Here is a 14270-nt window from a genome sequence, read left to right on the forward strand (position 1 = left end):
GCAAAATTCAAATCATTAATTCAGCCAAATGTCTCTACAGAAATAAAGACTAGATCTCCATATAAACTGAAGTACATAAGTGAAACTTCATGTAATTGTAAATATGTAATGAGTAGCTTATATTCATGGTAATTAGATAGCCAAGTTCAAAGCCTCAGCAGTGCATAGGAAATTGCAAAAAGGTTTATTTTTAGATATCAATACTGAAAATTTGTAAAGCACAAATCAAAACTCCAACACAGAAGATGCTCCGATGCTTTGACCCACGTGATTTTCTTTCCATGCCTCTGGCTTTGCCAAACCACCTTTTCCCCCTGAAGGCCACACAGGATTTCCTCTCCAGCTGCTGTGTTTCCACTTACCCGACTGTGTGTGCAGCTTTTGCTTTACCTATTAAACTGTCCTTATCTTAACCCATGAGTTTCCTCACTTATACTCCTCCAATTCTCTCCTGATCCCAGAGAAGTGAGCGGGTGGTTGTGTGAGGCTTGGCGGCCAGCTGTGGTTAAACCACAACAGTGTTAGAACAGTCTACTGACTTAGAGAAGTCAATTCTCATCTCTTTGTTTTTGAGGGTAGTAATTACAGCTGTATGGAGGGAGAATGCTCACACAATGCTTTTTGTCTTTCAAATTTCAGTTGCTTTTTGGCAGCTGTCGTCTGACTTTCCAGCCTTCTGTGGTGTGAGAAAAGGGACTATATAGGGTACATTAAGATCAGCACTCACACTACAAAGCTGGATGTGCACACACATTTTTTGTTTACATACATTCATACCTCCTCTCCTCACCACCCTCAGCCTCCTACAGGCACTCACACACCCAGAGGGATGTGCAAATAGGGTCACAATTTGTCTTCTGGCAACTCAGAAAAATTCAGAGAAGTTCCAGAAGAAAAAAGGAACAGACATCACACTGAAATCTACAGATATGAGTAAGATTAAAAATAGGAAGAGAAAACCTGAGTCTGAACTTTATATGTAATCAAAATTTTATCTTAAGTCTAAAAAAAAAAACAGTCCATGCCATCCACTTTGCTATTTTTACAGTCAAATGAAGGACTCTAACAATCCTGCCACAGAAAAGTTTGTCCTCTGCAAACACATAGCTGGGTAAAATCATAGTCCCAGCTGCTGTCCATATTTCTGTAAAAGGAACATCGCTGTGTCTTTGCTGCACAGCAGACTTATCAGCAGCAAATACCATGCAAGGCTTGGAAGAGATAACAGGCACATTACCAGTACCAGCTACAAAACTCCTTCTTGTGAAAGCCTTTTTTAATTTCAGCAAGCTCTCTAGACTTCCCACCTGAGGTGAGAAAGGCCTGGAAACTGCTCCAGCCACTTCTGCTCTTTCCATTTAAGCTATCCACAAAGAAGTGATTAGAATGTTGCAGTGTGCTCTGCATCTTACTAAGAAAAAACTCTATGCTCTCACATGGCGATATTTATTCTGCATTCAAAATACTGTTTCAGTGCGTGAGTCAAAATATTTTACTGCACTCACTGCTCCTACACATGCTCCTGGATCTAAGTACAGGACACACAAGCGAGGTTATTTTTGCATGGTAACAGCAGAGCATAAAACATTCCCAATACTCATATGGCAAACTTCCAGGGCATTCTCCAGCACAGAAAGCATCACAGAATCCACCAAATGCTTTAGGTCTTTGGCTCACTTTCACAAACAAGCCTTTCCTACTTTCCGTCCCAAGTGCATTCAGTAGAAAGAGATTCGTATCAGCACAAATCTCCCTTTGTGAGTCATTTGGATCTGATGTGCTACTGCCTGAGCAGAGGGCCCTGGATCATGGTCAGGTGTCCTGCTTTCACTCTCTTGGGAGGATGCTAACCTCCAGCAGGTGACCGTGCTGGGCAGACGGGAGCAAGGACATGGGAAGCTGTCACAATAAGATATGTCACACCTCACATAGGTTTTAATCTTTTTCACCTTTACCTTCTTATTCTGAAGTGAACAGGTATCTGCATGGAAAGCACATGACCCACTCACTCTTCATGGAAATGAACTGCAGAAATACTAAATGAAAGACAATGCATCTGCAAGCTTTTGCATGTGAAATATACCCTTTGCTCACACAGTCTCATTCTCCCAAAAAGAGGGCAGAGGAATGGTCATGGATACAACAGACACATACTGCTTTCTCCTCTGCTATCTGCATTGCTTACCTTCATTAACAGCATGAGGCTTAATAATGCAACAAGTACAGTTTGTGAATTTGGCACTGCTGACTGGTCCACGACCTCCACTGGAGGGAAAGAACAGCTCCAGCTCCTGAAAACAATTGTAATTAAACACATTTTAGATTGATCTAGCTGCACACATCAGCTTTTATCACGAGTAACAACATCTGAAGTATCCATAATCACAGAAGATAAACCTTTAGTGCATATTTTTTTCCTACGAATACTTTTCCCCTGAAGCATTATCTCAAATGTATCTTTTCCTCTCTGGCATCACTGCTACAATCACAAAAACAGGGCTGGAGTACTTCTTGCAATGTCTTCCTTTCAGTTCTGCAATGCAATCTGTTCATACTCGGAGCACTCAAAATGCTGATGCAACAATAATTTGGTAGAGGTGTTCCCACCTTTACTGATACTCTCTCTCTTTCCTCAGTATCTTTCCAAATCCACTCCCTTACACACATACTTTATTTTTCCTTTTTTTCAAATCATCTTTTCCACTACATAAGCAAAAATACAACTATTATCCATTTCTCAGTATGTTTTCTTTCCATATACAAAACTGACCTCCTTCCAAATTGTTTACATTTTCTTCCTTTCATCTTAAACAACTAAACTTTGTCTAAAATTGCTGAGTCACTTCTCATGCCTTATTGGCCCTATAATTTTTTTAAATTATATTAATTCTATTAATTAGTTCAGTCTTACTGAATTGAAGCTGATGAACCCAATGGCTTTTATTTCTCAGATAAATCAAAGAAACCTTTTTGTCTTCAATTTCTTTCTTCCCACCATCACTATTTAGGCATCAGATACCTTGTGTCTCAGACCATACTGGGGTGAACTTGGCAGTCAGGTTTCTTTCCTCAGCAGTATTTTTTCACTATTCACTGCCAGCTTCATACTTTTTCCATACCATTTATTCACATATGTTACACAATCTGCCAATCAACAAATGTGCAAAACACAGGTTCCATTTCATACCTATCGGTCAAATTCAGTAAGAGAAATGATACATTTCTATTTAAGAGAAAATGTTTCATCCAAGAAATACTACTACCAAATGTATTTGATTTTTTCCTGTATAACAGTAGCAATGCTAAAGGCCATTTCCTGGAACTGTCTCCCTTAATTTACTAGCTCAACTTAAATGGCATAGACTCACATTTAGCTCATGGCACTTCAACCATTTCTGTAATCCCTTCTTGAAGAATTACACAATTCAAACTTGCCGTGCTTTGGATCTTGGGCAGTAGATCCTGGACAATGTATCTTTCAACAGATGGAAGAAGTGTCTTTGTATTTCTGCTGGCAAATAATCCACGTTTTAAGTGGGTGCACCTGAGACAACAGGGTTCATTCCTTACATTCTTCTACTGATAAAATGCTGCATGATTCAAGGAACTTGTCCCACTCTATTAATTGCTATTTACTCTAAAATAAGCAGCCAGAAAAAGGCAGTAAAATACATCTAATAGTTAACACTTAGTTTTATCCACTAAAATTCATAAAAGGAAATTAACTCAATAATGCTAAAGGACTTGCATAATGAAAGCCCAAACTATAATCTTGTTGAGCCTTAAAAAAAAAAAAATCATTTTCCTTACCCTTTATTCCTGATCTAAAGAAATTACAAAATTTGGCCTACAGAGAGACAGCAGCTTAGAATGTATCAGAGACATACTTTCACTTGTCATTTTGCCATCAAAAGAACAATGCAGCTTTCCACCCTAAGGGTTCATCTTACAGTACATTCATTAAATGTGGTTGAGACTTCAGTTTTCTGTCAGGAAAGTTGATTTAGGTCCCTTTATCTTATATTTCCTTCTTTTCAGCAAATCTTCTGCAGGCACAGCCAACTAGTTTCCATAGCAACTGCTATACAGCCATATAATACTAGGCCTACTAAATTAATAAAGGCACAGGGGCACTAAATTCAGAATGTTGTTTGATTTATTAAAGAGACGTATCATTAACACCACAAAGATGCACACACCTGCAGATGTTCAGCAAAATAATCTCAGTGTCATAAAAATGCTGCAGATGACTGGGGCCTTCAGACATAATTTCAAAAATAATGAAATGCAGCAAGAATAACAAACTAAAACCTAAGCACATACTTATGCTTCTAACCAAGAATTTATGCTAATAGATACTCCTTCCTACACTCTCAGTTCAGAAGCTGGCGCAGTTGTCATGGTAGTACACAGGAAAAAAGAGAAACTTTCACCCTTATATATGAAGACATCTAACTATTTAACCAGAGGTCTCTCTCCAGCTGTGCTACTGCAGCTGTTCTAAGTTAAACAGGGAAGACTAGGATCAAAGAAGCAACAATTGGTATCTTTTCCCAGCTAAAGTGGTTTACAGCTGAGACACCAAGCGACACATCAATCAACCATGAGATAAACATTATTCTTGCTATCATTTATTAGCATATCTATCCCACAACAACGCACACAAAAGTCACCTTAATTCTACAGAAATAGTAATATCTATTACCCAGTCCCAGGGCTTTTTCTTAGCACTGAGAAAAGAAACATGGCCAACAAAGCAAAATGGAACCAAACTCCTCAAAGCCATGTCCACTGCGTTACCTCTCAAAGCACAAAGCACTACAAAGTGGTCTGGTTTTTAATTTTTCATTCTGAACAATAACAGCAAAGTAGGCTGCAAGCAGAGCACTAGTGAGAACTGTGAAGGAGAACAGATGTGTGAAACACAAAAGCGCACAAAAAGATTTAATCATTTAATCCCTTTCTTTTTATGACCAACATTGGTAGACTATAGGTAGATTACACAGACTATGCAATACATCACTGTTTGTGATGTACAGGAGACAATAAAAATGACCAGGCATGCTCTCCTGATCAAAGCACCCAAGATTCACCTTTGTGATAAACAAGATTTCTCTTTTCAGACAGTTTATTTTTCCATGCTAAAAAGAAGCACACCAAGAATATATAAACTAGTTCTGAACTCAAGTGTAGAAACAAAATGACAAATTCTTAATCTGGTTGTTAGCAGATAAAAGTAAAAATAAACCTCAGTCAAGAAAGTCAAAAACTTACTTTAGCAGCTGAAGCAACTGAATCCGGGCCATAAGCTGCATCTCTGAGGCCACAATGTCCAAAGCTCTCCGTGATGCTGTCCAGTGTATCACTCTCAGTCATTGTAGGGTTTGCTGGCCCCACTATTGCTCTCCACTTACTCACAGCATCATCTCCTAAGAGCTCCATAGCAAGGATGGGGCCACTCATTATTATCTGGAGAAGCTCACTGCAAAAGGGAAACAGTACATGGTGATTCACGCTACAAATTAAAACCAACAAAAACATGACCCAGTGGAGATGCTCAGAACTCAAACTGACAAGATCTGGAGCAACCTGATCTAACTTTGAAGTTGACTCTACTTTGGGGAACAGGTCAGATTAGGTTATGTGCAGACATTCCCTTATTATAGTTGTAGAAAAAAAACAACATGTAGCTAACCCAAACTCACTCAAGCTACTCTGTAGAGTCTTAGATTTCAAAAGAATTTTTAAAGGATCAGTACTGATGTCCTGGTAACAGTGAAGGAGAGACCCTGGTAACCACTTGACTAACAGGAATGATTCCTAAGCTTTCCTCTTCTGCACAGCAACATTTCAAGGCTCTCATACATGATCTGGATGTGTACCCCACTGACAGAACATCAGCACTGCCTTCAAGCTGAATTCTCCACTGCCCCACAGATGTCTGCCATGGATTTTGCCCAGCCAGCGTCCAAAGTGGGAGAGAAGGGAAGGAGTTGAAAATTAGCATGGGATAAGGGACTTACTCAAAAAGTGAGCTATTACATCTTGGCATAACTTAAGTGATTTTAATGGGATGAGTCCAAATAAGGAGAAGCTGCTGTCAGGAGCAGCCTGCCTCCTGTCTTGACCATCTCACAATAGAAAACAACCATCCAAAATTGGTAACCCAAACATTCCATTTAAAAACTAAACAAAACACCAATAACTATAATTGAGTATCTTCACAAAACATGCATACCAATAAGCCTGTCTTTTCACTGTTTAGTCTGAACAGAACCAACGAAGGAGAACATTGGCCCTGAGTTTTGTACTATTTTGTTTAAAAGAAGAGCTTTACACAATTATGACTGTAGATGTGCATGCTTCTCCAACTACCTTCTTCCTAATGACCCCTGGTCAAGAAGAGAAGAGAAATCCTAGTAGTTTTTCGAAAAAGAAACAATGTTAAAACTACTAAAAATTACATAAAGAAACAACACACTAAAAAATGATTGGATATCAGGTTCTGTTGGTCAGAGTCTGCTTGTTTAGGACATTTAAACAGTACACATACATACATCCAAGAAAAAAGCAATTTCTACAACACTATTTACTGTGCAGATTAATCCTTGAATTTTTTAAAAAATTTCTTTAATATGAAAGCCATTATTTTCCAAACAATAGAACTGCTATTTTTCCTTACTATTCACTAGACTTACATTTAATAGTGAACTTGCAAATGAAATCTGAATTTAAAGACAAGATACAACATCAAATATAAATGAGTTGTGTATTTCACACTTCACTGCCTTGAAGTTTCTTGTTTCTATTTGATTTGGAATGCTCTAGAGCTTTTTTATTTCTAATTTAGAGAAAAATCCTATACAGAAGATGTAGCCAATAGGACTGTAGGATGGGAGACAGGCACATCACAGAGGACAAAGGCTACAGTTCCTCAGACAATTACCATTAGTATAGATAGACATCTGTGAAATAAGACTTCAGGCAAAATTCTTGATTATTTATCAACATATTCAAGCAGGCTTACTCAGCAAAGAAAAGGCAATTCCAAATAATGCATTCTCTGACCTCCAACAGGGTCAGACATAGCCTGGGGCCATGTCTCTCTGAAGGGCTTGAGTTTGGACCCACAACAAATCAGCTGCTGTTGCTGGAGAGCATCTGGCAATGCTAGTTCTCAAGCACTTCGTGTCAGTACTGAAACCAGGTCTTTCAACCACATCAGTGCAAACACATGCACCAATATGGCTGAAAAACACAGGGCACCTTCTCCCTAGAAGAGGCAGAATGCAAAGTGGAGAGGAAGGAAAAGACAGTTGCTGGCACTTTCAGGAAAAGCAAAAATTATTCAATCTCTGGGTCATAAGCATCCATCTGGTCAGTTATGGAAAGACTAAGGTTTCTCACATCAGGTGGAGCAGTCTAACATCATGCAAGTTTGACATTTGTCCAAGGGTAGCAGTTCAGTAAAAACTACCCAATGAACTATCCTTTCAGTTACTTATTATTTCAGATACTTGTTACCAAATCAATTCTTACAACTAAGTGTTCCCCCTAATTCTCATCTGCAAGCTTCACCCTGATCCTGAAGATAGCCCTTCTCTTGGCTTTGAAGTTTTGCCCTGCTAGGAGCATTTTCACTTCTGAGGGACAAAAGACATTCCCCTGATACCACTGGGTTGTAAAAAGTGTGAGTTAAAACCATAAATAGCTGAAATAAGGATCTCTCCCTGGAGGAAGAAGAAAAGGTGCATGCTTTGCAAAGGGCTCCACTCAACTAAGACAAGCTCTGATTCTCCCAAGGTCCCATGGCATCAAAAATGGTAAATTAATTTTGTGCGTTCAATAAATAAGCTTAATACATGTCAAGCTGAAATTGATATACCTACTGATAAAAGGGTTTTGCTCGATAATCAGCATAGAAATCAGCTGCTTCTTTTCTGAAAAAGTAAAAAGACAGAGATATAGGTATAGATATATATGCACATACATACATACATACATAAAACCCCCCTGAAAACCACAATTATCATTCATTCAAATACCATCCATAAACATGTTTCTACAGGCAATGTCTTCCTAAGCTGGTCACCTTGTTGGGTGTTCATGTCCAATAACAGAAACTACATTTAAATTTCATATTTTGTGTAGCTACCAGTACAGCTGACTACTCCTCATGCTCCTGCTCTGAGAAGGAATTACTAAAGCCCATTTCATGGTCATTGATGGTCCCCACATTCTCAGGCTGAGAAATAAATGCAGCAGAGTCACCTTCTTGCAAGCCATTTACTGTTATGTTGCTTTCATCATTCATCAGTTTGAGGGGGCATACTGCTAAATGAAGTCTAGTTTTAAAGCATAAACAATTTATCTGCTCCACTGGAACACTTCTTTATCAGGGCTAGTCTTTAATTAAACTGGTGCATAACAAAATACTGCATAACCTGATTTCCATTCAGTGTCCTCAAATCTTACAAGTTGAATAGGCAGCACAATAGCCTCCATATTAAAACTGGATTTCCCCCACACTTTCACGCTTCAAAACTCAATTTGGCCTTGCAGTCTCCTCAGGAAACACAGCAGTGACTACACACTCCTTTCTTCCAAAGCAATGGGATTTCTGCAGTGAGGGGTTATTGGAATGTTGGGAGACACAAAACAGATGACGGACTTTGGCCTGGTTAACATAAGAGATTTGAGAATAGGATGCCTTGGCAAAAGCAAACAGAACTTTGAAAATTAGACCTAGATTGTAAGAAGAATAAATCAAGCGGGTTTACCAGAAAAAGAAAATCCCATAAACTCTGCAAGCAAGACATGTTATTATATGCATAAGTTGTGTGTGATTTTAACCTAATCATTTTAGTACACATTACTAGTCTCCCTGAAATAGTATATAAGTGTTTGTATCCCACAATAAAATCGGATTCTGATCACTGAGTCAGTCTCCCCATCTCCCTCCGTCACCAACAAGGATCTCCTCACACAGCCAGGCAAATAAAGGCTACCAGGCATACCCAGTGTGTCTGCAGCACAGCTGCTACTCAGCCTTTCCTCAGGAGCTGGAAGTAAAAAGATGTCCTTTTCAGACAGGGTGGCGGCCCTTCCCAAGCTCTGCATTCCCACAGCCACGGTCCTACCTGCACTGGGCTCAGCAACCCAACTACAAGGTTTTGGGGACCACTACAGTGCAGAGCTACCATCCATCCACCAATGGACACACAGTTTTGTGGCTTTTGACCTCACCAGCCCCTGCCACCAGCCAACCTATTCTCTTCTACTCTCTTCCCTGTCTTTTTCTCCAGCTGCTTCTCACGTTTTACTCTTGCTTACTGAACTGCCTTTTCTGCATGGCAACAGCTAGAAAAATCCATGGAGTTTTTCAGCTCTAAACCTGCTATTCTGCAGCTTCAGAAATCCTGTTGAGAACACAGGCTCAGTATTGGCTTGCTTCAAATTCTGGTGTGTGCCACTTTTTGAAGCTGGAATTTGTAGAGAAGGACAAGCTCCTCAAGAGGACTGACAAGTGAAAGAAAGAAAAATTGCTGACCTCTACTCTGGGTACAGAGTTCATAATAAAGCAGTGCTGTAGGGTGAGATTCCAAATTGGAAAGTTGTTTTTACCTGCAGCACAGTCTTCTAAATTTTTCTGGTCTTCATGAGTTTGCTCATTTTCAGCACCTCTCTTTACTGACAGAAATTGCCTGCATATTTTTCAAATAACAGATTCCAAGTATGAAGAAAGGCATAGTTCTGTCATCTGAAATTGAACTTTTGATGCCTCTCTCCCATTTGCAGTCCAGACTTAAACCAAATATTGCCAGAGGAAAGAAATAACATCAAGAAGAACATAAGAAGAATTTAATTTTCTTAACATTTATCCATGTTTGAACAGTCACATTTTTCTCCAGCTTTTTTATCAAAATGACCTGAGTAATTCCTGGTTTGTTGCTTTTAGTTCAGTATAAGTATGAGCCATTCAAAATCCAAAATATTTTTATCAACCATACAGTATATTTACTTTCCTTCCTTTTTAAACAAAGGCAGAAGCATGATGTAAAAATTATGCTAGACACCAGAACTCTTGCTATCTCATGCTTCAATCCTACACTGGGCAAAACGTTTGCCTACAATTCATTATTTCACAAGAAAACCTTCTTCTGAAATTAATTCACCAAAGAATTTTGGAGAGGAAATATGAAAAGGGCATGTGAAGAGATTAAGTATCAACATTTCTGATTGCAAAGAAGTATTTGAGAGGTCTGTTTCTGAAACAAACTGAGCTCTACTATTCAGTTAACAATTCCCACTGAAATAAATATCAAAGTGTAGTTGTGTTGTATAACGTAGTTCCTTTTAAATTTCATTATTAGTTCTCTGTTTTCAAATAATGGAAAACAGTGTTCACCTATGTATAACAGACTGAACTGACACAGGATTAAAGGAAGAGTCTGAAGAAGCAAGTGCGTGCCCACACTTCCATATCTTCACTACCACTTCTACAGAAGGCATGAATCTGCTTAACAGTGATTGACAGACAACTGTTGTTAATAATCCCTTTAAAGAAAGCAGTAGATGATGATGATGATGATGATGATGATGATGATTTGAACAAGCAAGCCTGCAGAAATATAAGGGTAGAAGACTTTGGCAAAGCCATAGTTCTATCATTTTAAAATGGCACACTCCCAAGAAATTGAGTAGATGGTATGCAGAGAAACCACAAAATACTCAAGACACTATTTAAACACATTCAGTATCACAGCCCATTCTTGTGCTTATTAATAATTAATTTCAATTATACAAGACAACCAGAAATTTTTATTTTGCAGTAGGCAGTAAAAGTTCAAGTCTCCATTTCTTCCCTTCAGTGTGAGTCAACTCTAAAGCACGTGACTTGACTCAACAGTTTAACTTCTCAGAGAGACACTCAAACAAAGCATCACCCAAAACAACAGTTCAGGATCAAATCTCTCATGTGGCAGGAGAGAGGAAGCAAAAAAAAAGCTAGTTTGTAAGAACATTATGAATTGCAAAGGAACATTAGAAACATGTTTGAACTTGTGAATTGGAGTTGTTGGGTGGAGGATCTGGAATCACTACAATCAGATATTGCAGCAGGTGTATGCAGAGGAGGAAGTCTTTTAGTTATTTTATCAGTATCTCAGAAAGCCAAAAAGGTTCTGAAGTGAAGGAAAAATTGTTGCTGACCTCTCACATAAACAATAAGAATACATGAAAATGGTATTATGTAAGATAGATAGCTTTTCTTTCAAAAAACATGTTGCATACGAATAGGTTTGGCAAAACAGCAATGGAAAAATAATGCAGTAACTTTGGGAAAGTCTTCTGAGGTAAATTAATTATGTTCCTTTTTCCTCTGAAGCATGCCTTCCTTTAAAATCTTGGGGCTCATTAAGAAGTGGAGAACACTGAAGGTTGAGGTATTAGGAAGATGCATGAGTAAAACCTGTCCACCCCTGCACCATCAGAAGATCACTTGCTTTGTCTAGGACTTCCAGCAAAAAATCTGAGAGCAAAAATTAAGACAACAGATTTACTGAGAGCAAGCAAACCAAATACTTTAAAGACAACATTATTACAATGAACAATACCGCCTGTATGAGGAAGCCTGGAGGTGAGGACACACAGACATGTCAGCAGTAAACACTGCTGGATTGCTAAAGCTATAGCAGCCACCTTGGGTTCATACAGACACGATGTATTTCATCACCCATACACATTTGCACAGCACTTTTTGACACTTAGTTTAAATCTCTAAATACTTTCAGAAATCTGCAGAACTGTGAAACTGATGAGTTTCATGAGTTACCTCTTTTACTCACTGGAATGGATCTGACAGATGGGACAACACAGAATAGCTTTAGAGAATATTATTAATTGCAAAAATATTTAGGTACAATAGAGCTAACCTTAAGAATTCCATACCTTGAAAGCAGCATCATTTTGGCCTTAGTTATTGTCAATCCGGCATTAATAATGATATCAAATAATTGTCCCATCTTACGCATTCCATCAGGTTTAATCAAAGCCAGTGTTCTGGGGAGGAAAAAAAATATATTAGAGAGATACAGCCAACACAACTTCCCTTAGAGCATTTGGTGTGCATGTTTGGGTCATATCCAGACAAAAAAACAGCACATCAAAGAGAAATTTTGTCACTGCCACATATTCACTGGCCCAGTGTCTCATCAATTTCCATGCTGTTCTTGAATGCCTGTGCAACACATTATTCTGATAAGAACAAGGTTTGCACATTTTAATTTCCTTGGCTTTCTAACCCAAGTTAGTTCACAATGTTCCACCAGCAGTTATTATTTACCAACTTCTCCCTTTGCTCTCAGAGCACACGATTTGACCACTTCTTCCTTAGATAACTGGTATCTCAACAGCTCCTCAATCTGGGTCAGAACACAATTGAATTGTTAATCTCTTCCCTCTGCTTGCTCAACTCCCTTTTCCCTAATGTTAATCATACACATAAAATTGAAGTTGTTAAAATTCCTGTTAAAAAATGTTAGTCAAACATGTGCCTCTTCCATAAAACTCAAAGTTTGAGTTTGATTGTTTTATTAATACTTTTAAAATACTTGAAGACCTCTGTGAGAAGAAGAAGATCCTTTTGTGCTTGGTACAGTACAAAAAATTCATAGTATAGAATGTGCATGCCAAATAGATGACACTGTTAATAGACATAATAAAAGGATGGAAGAGGAGGTATTTAATCTCTTATACTGACTGACAGCTATATTCTGTATTCTAAGGGACATCAATCCAAAAATCTCTACACTCTCCCCCACATCTTTGTTTCCAAGTGCATCCTGTCTTCTAGGTAATTATCTTTTTACACTGTACATCCTCAGGGCCAGAACTATTTTAGTGAGCTTTGCACAGCACCAAGAACACCATCAGCACTAAATGTATTATTAATCAAAAATAACAAGCACAAAAAGAAGGTCTGTAAAATTGCATTTTCTGTTTGCATTCATCTTGTGGTGAGTCAGCTTCAAATGTGCTCAGCTTACAAACCAACAGATTTATTCAACCCTGCATCTCAGAAACGCCACATCTCTGACAATCCTAGGGAGCAGTTTCCATCTTGTATACTGTTTCCAATAAAGAAGGCTCTCTAAGATGGAATTTTTTATTGCAGTACTTCCTTGAATGAAACACAAACAATTGCAAATTTCTTATTTTATATACCAGCATAGCATGGAAAGTAGCCCTTAGGTTAGCAGCAATATATTCCAGCCAGGGCAAATATGCTGAGATTATAGGAGATGGATGAACTTCCAGTACATTTGCTCTGAACCTTAAGTGACCCCAGATCGACAGATGCTTTGGCAAGAGACAGACTATTTCACAGCAAATGTAGAGCAAGGGAGGTGTTAGGACCAGGAAATGTAACCAGGAAAATTTGAACATATGCGACATTTTATCTGCAACTAAGGGAGAGGTGTAGATGACCTTCAGAGCTCAGAAACAAACAGATTTCCTCAAGCACCACAAAGCTCCCATACACAGAGCATCTCAGGCTCAGACCCATGGGGAAGTATGATACAAAAGGACTGATGGACTAAGGCTGCAGCCAGAAACTGCATGGAAGCAGTCAACTAACACTGCACTTCAGTCCAGGCTGCGCAGGCTACAGTTGGTTTAACCCCATTTCAGAGAAGGAAAGGCGGACCTCTCAGGAAAAGCTGACCTCTCACCAACACTGAACACAGTTTGCCAGCATACTCCATGCAGCCTTAGAGCCTGTTTCCCTCTTTCCCAAGGATTTCACAGCTCCTCCTCATTTTGTGATATTATATATCGTATCACATGGTGTACCACGTGAATCGAGGCCCATGAGGAGAAGCAGCTGCATGTTTGATCAATGAGAACCACACAATGCATGACCTGCATGCTGGCACAAGAGGTTCTCTACACTCTCATTTCCCACAAACAATAAGGATCAAACCTCTGGAATGGGATCCCCAGCACCATTTGCATTTCCTCAAGGAACACTTTTTTGAATTTATGCTATTACACAGGTTGTCTGAGACAGACTGGTAATGCCAGAAATAAATTCTAATTTCAAGGGTTTTCAGTAATAGTGTAATTCCTATAAATTTGCAACAAAATATTGCATTATGAAGCAATTTACCTAGAAGAGGTAATGCAAACTGCAATGAGCAGCCCTTGTAATATCTTTTGTCTGACACTGATATTTAAATTTTAGCATTTCAGTGTGAGCTTTTCAGAAG

At 38.7% G+C, this 14270-nt stretch overlaps 1 protein-coding gene across 1 annotated transcript in view; it reads right to left on the minus strand.

Annotated features, from left to right (window-relative positions):
- NME7 (NME/NM23 family member 7) overlaps nt 1–14270 on the minus strand; it is an 88741-nt gene that overhangs the window by 50859 nt on the left and 23612 nt on the right. Inside the window, exons 4-7 of the mRNA XM_059466649.1 lie at nt 11950–12060; nt 7890–7940; nt 5275–5482; nt 2186–2291 (exon numbers count right to left, since the gene is read on the minus strand). Coding sequence (XP_059322632.1) covers nt 2186–2291; nt 5275–5482; nt 7890–7940; nt 11950–12060 — 476 coding nt within the window. The remainder of the gene's footprint in view (nt 1–2185; nt 2292–5274; nt 5483–7889; nt 7941–11949; nt 12061–14270) is intronic.

This window comes from Ammospiza nelsoni, chromosome 2 (genome assembly GCF_027579445.1).
Source record: "Ammospiza nelsoni isolate bAmmNel1 chromosome 2, bAmmNel1.pri, whole genome shotgun sequence".
Taxonomy (NCBI): Eukaryota; Metazoa; Chordata; class Aves; order Passeriformes; family Passerellidae; genus Ammospiza; species Ammospiza nelsoni.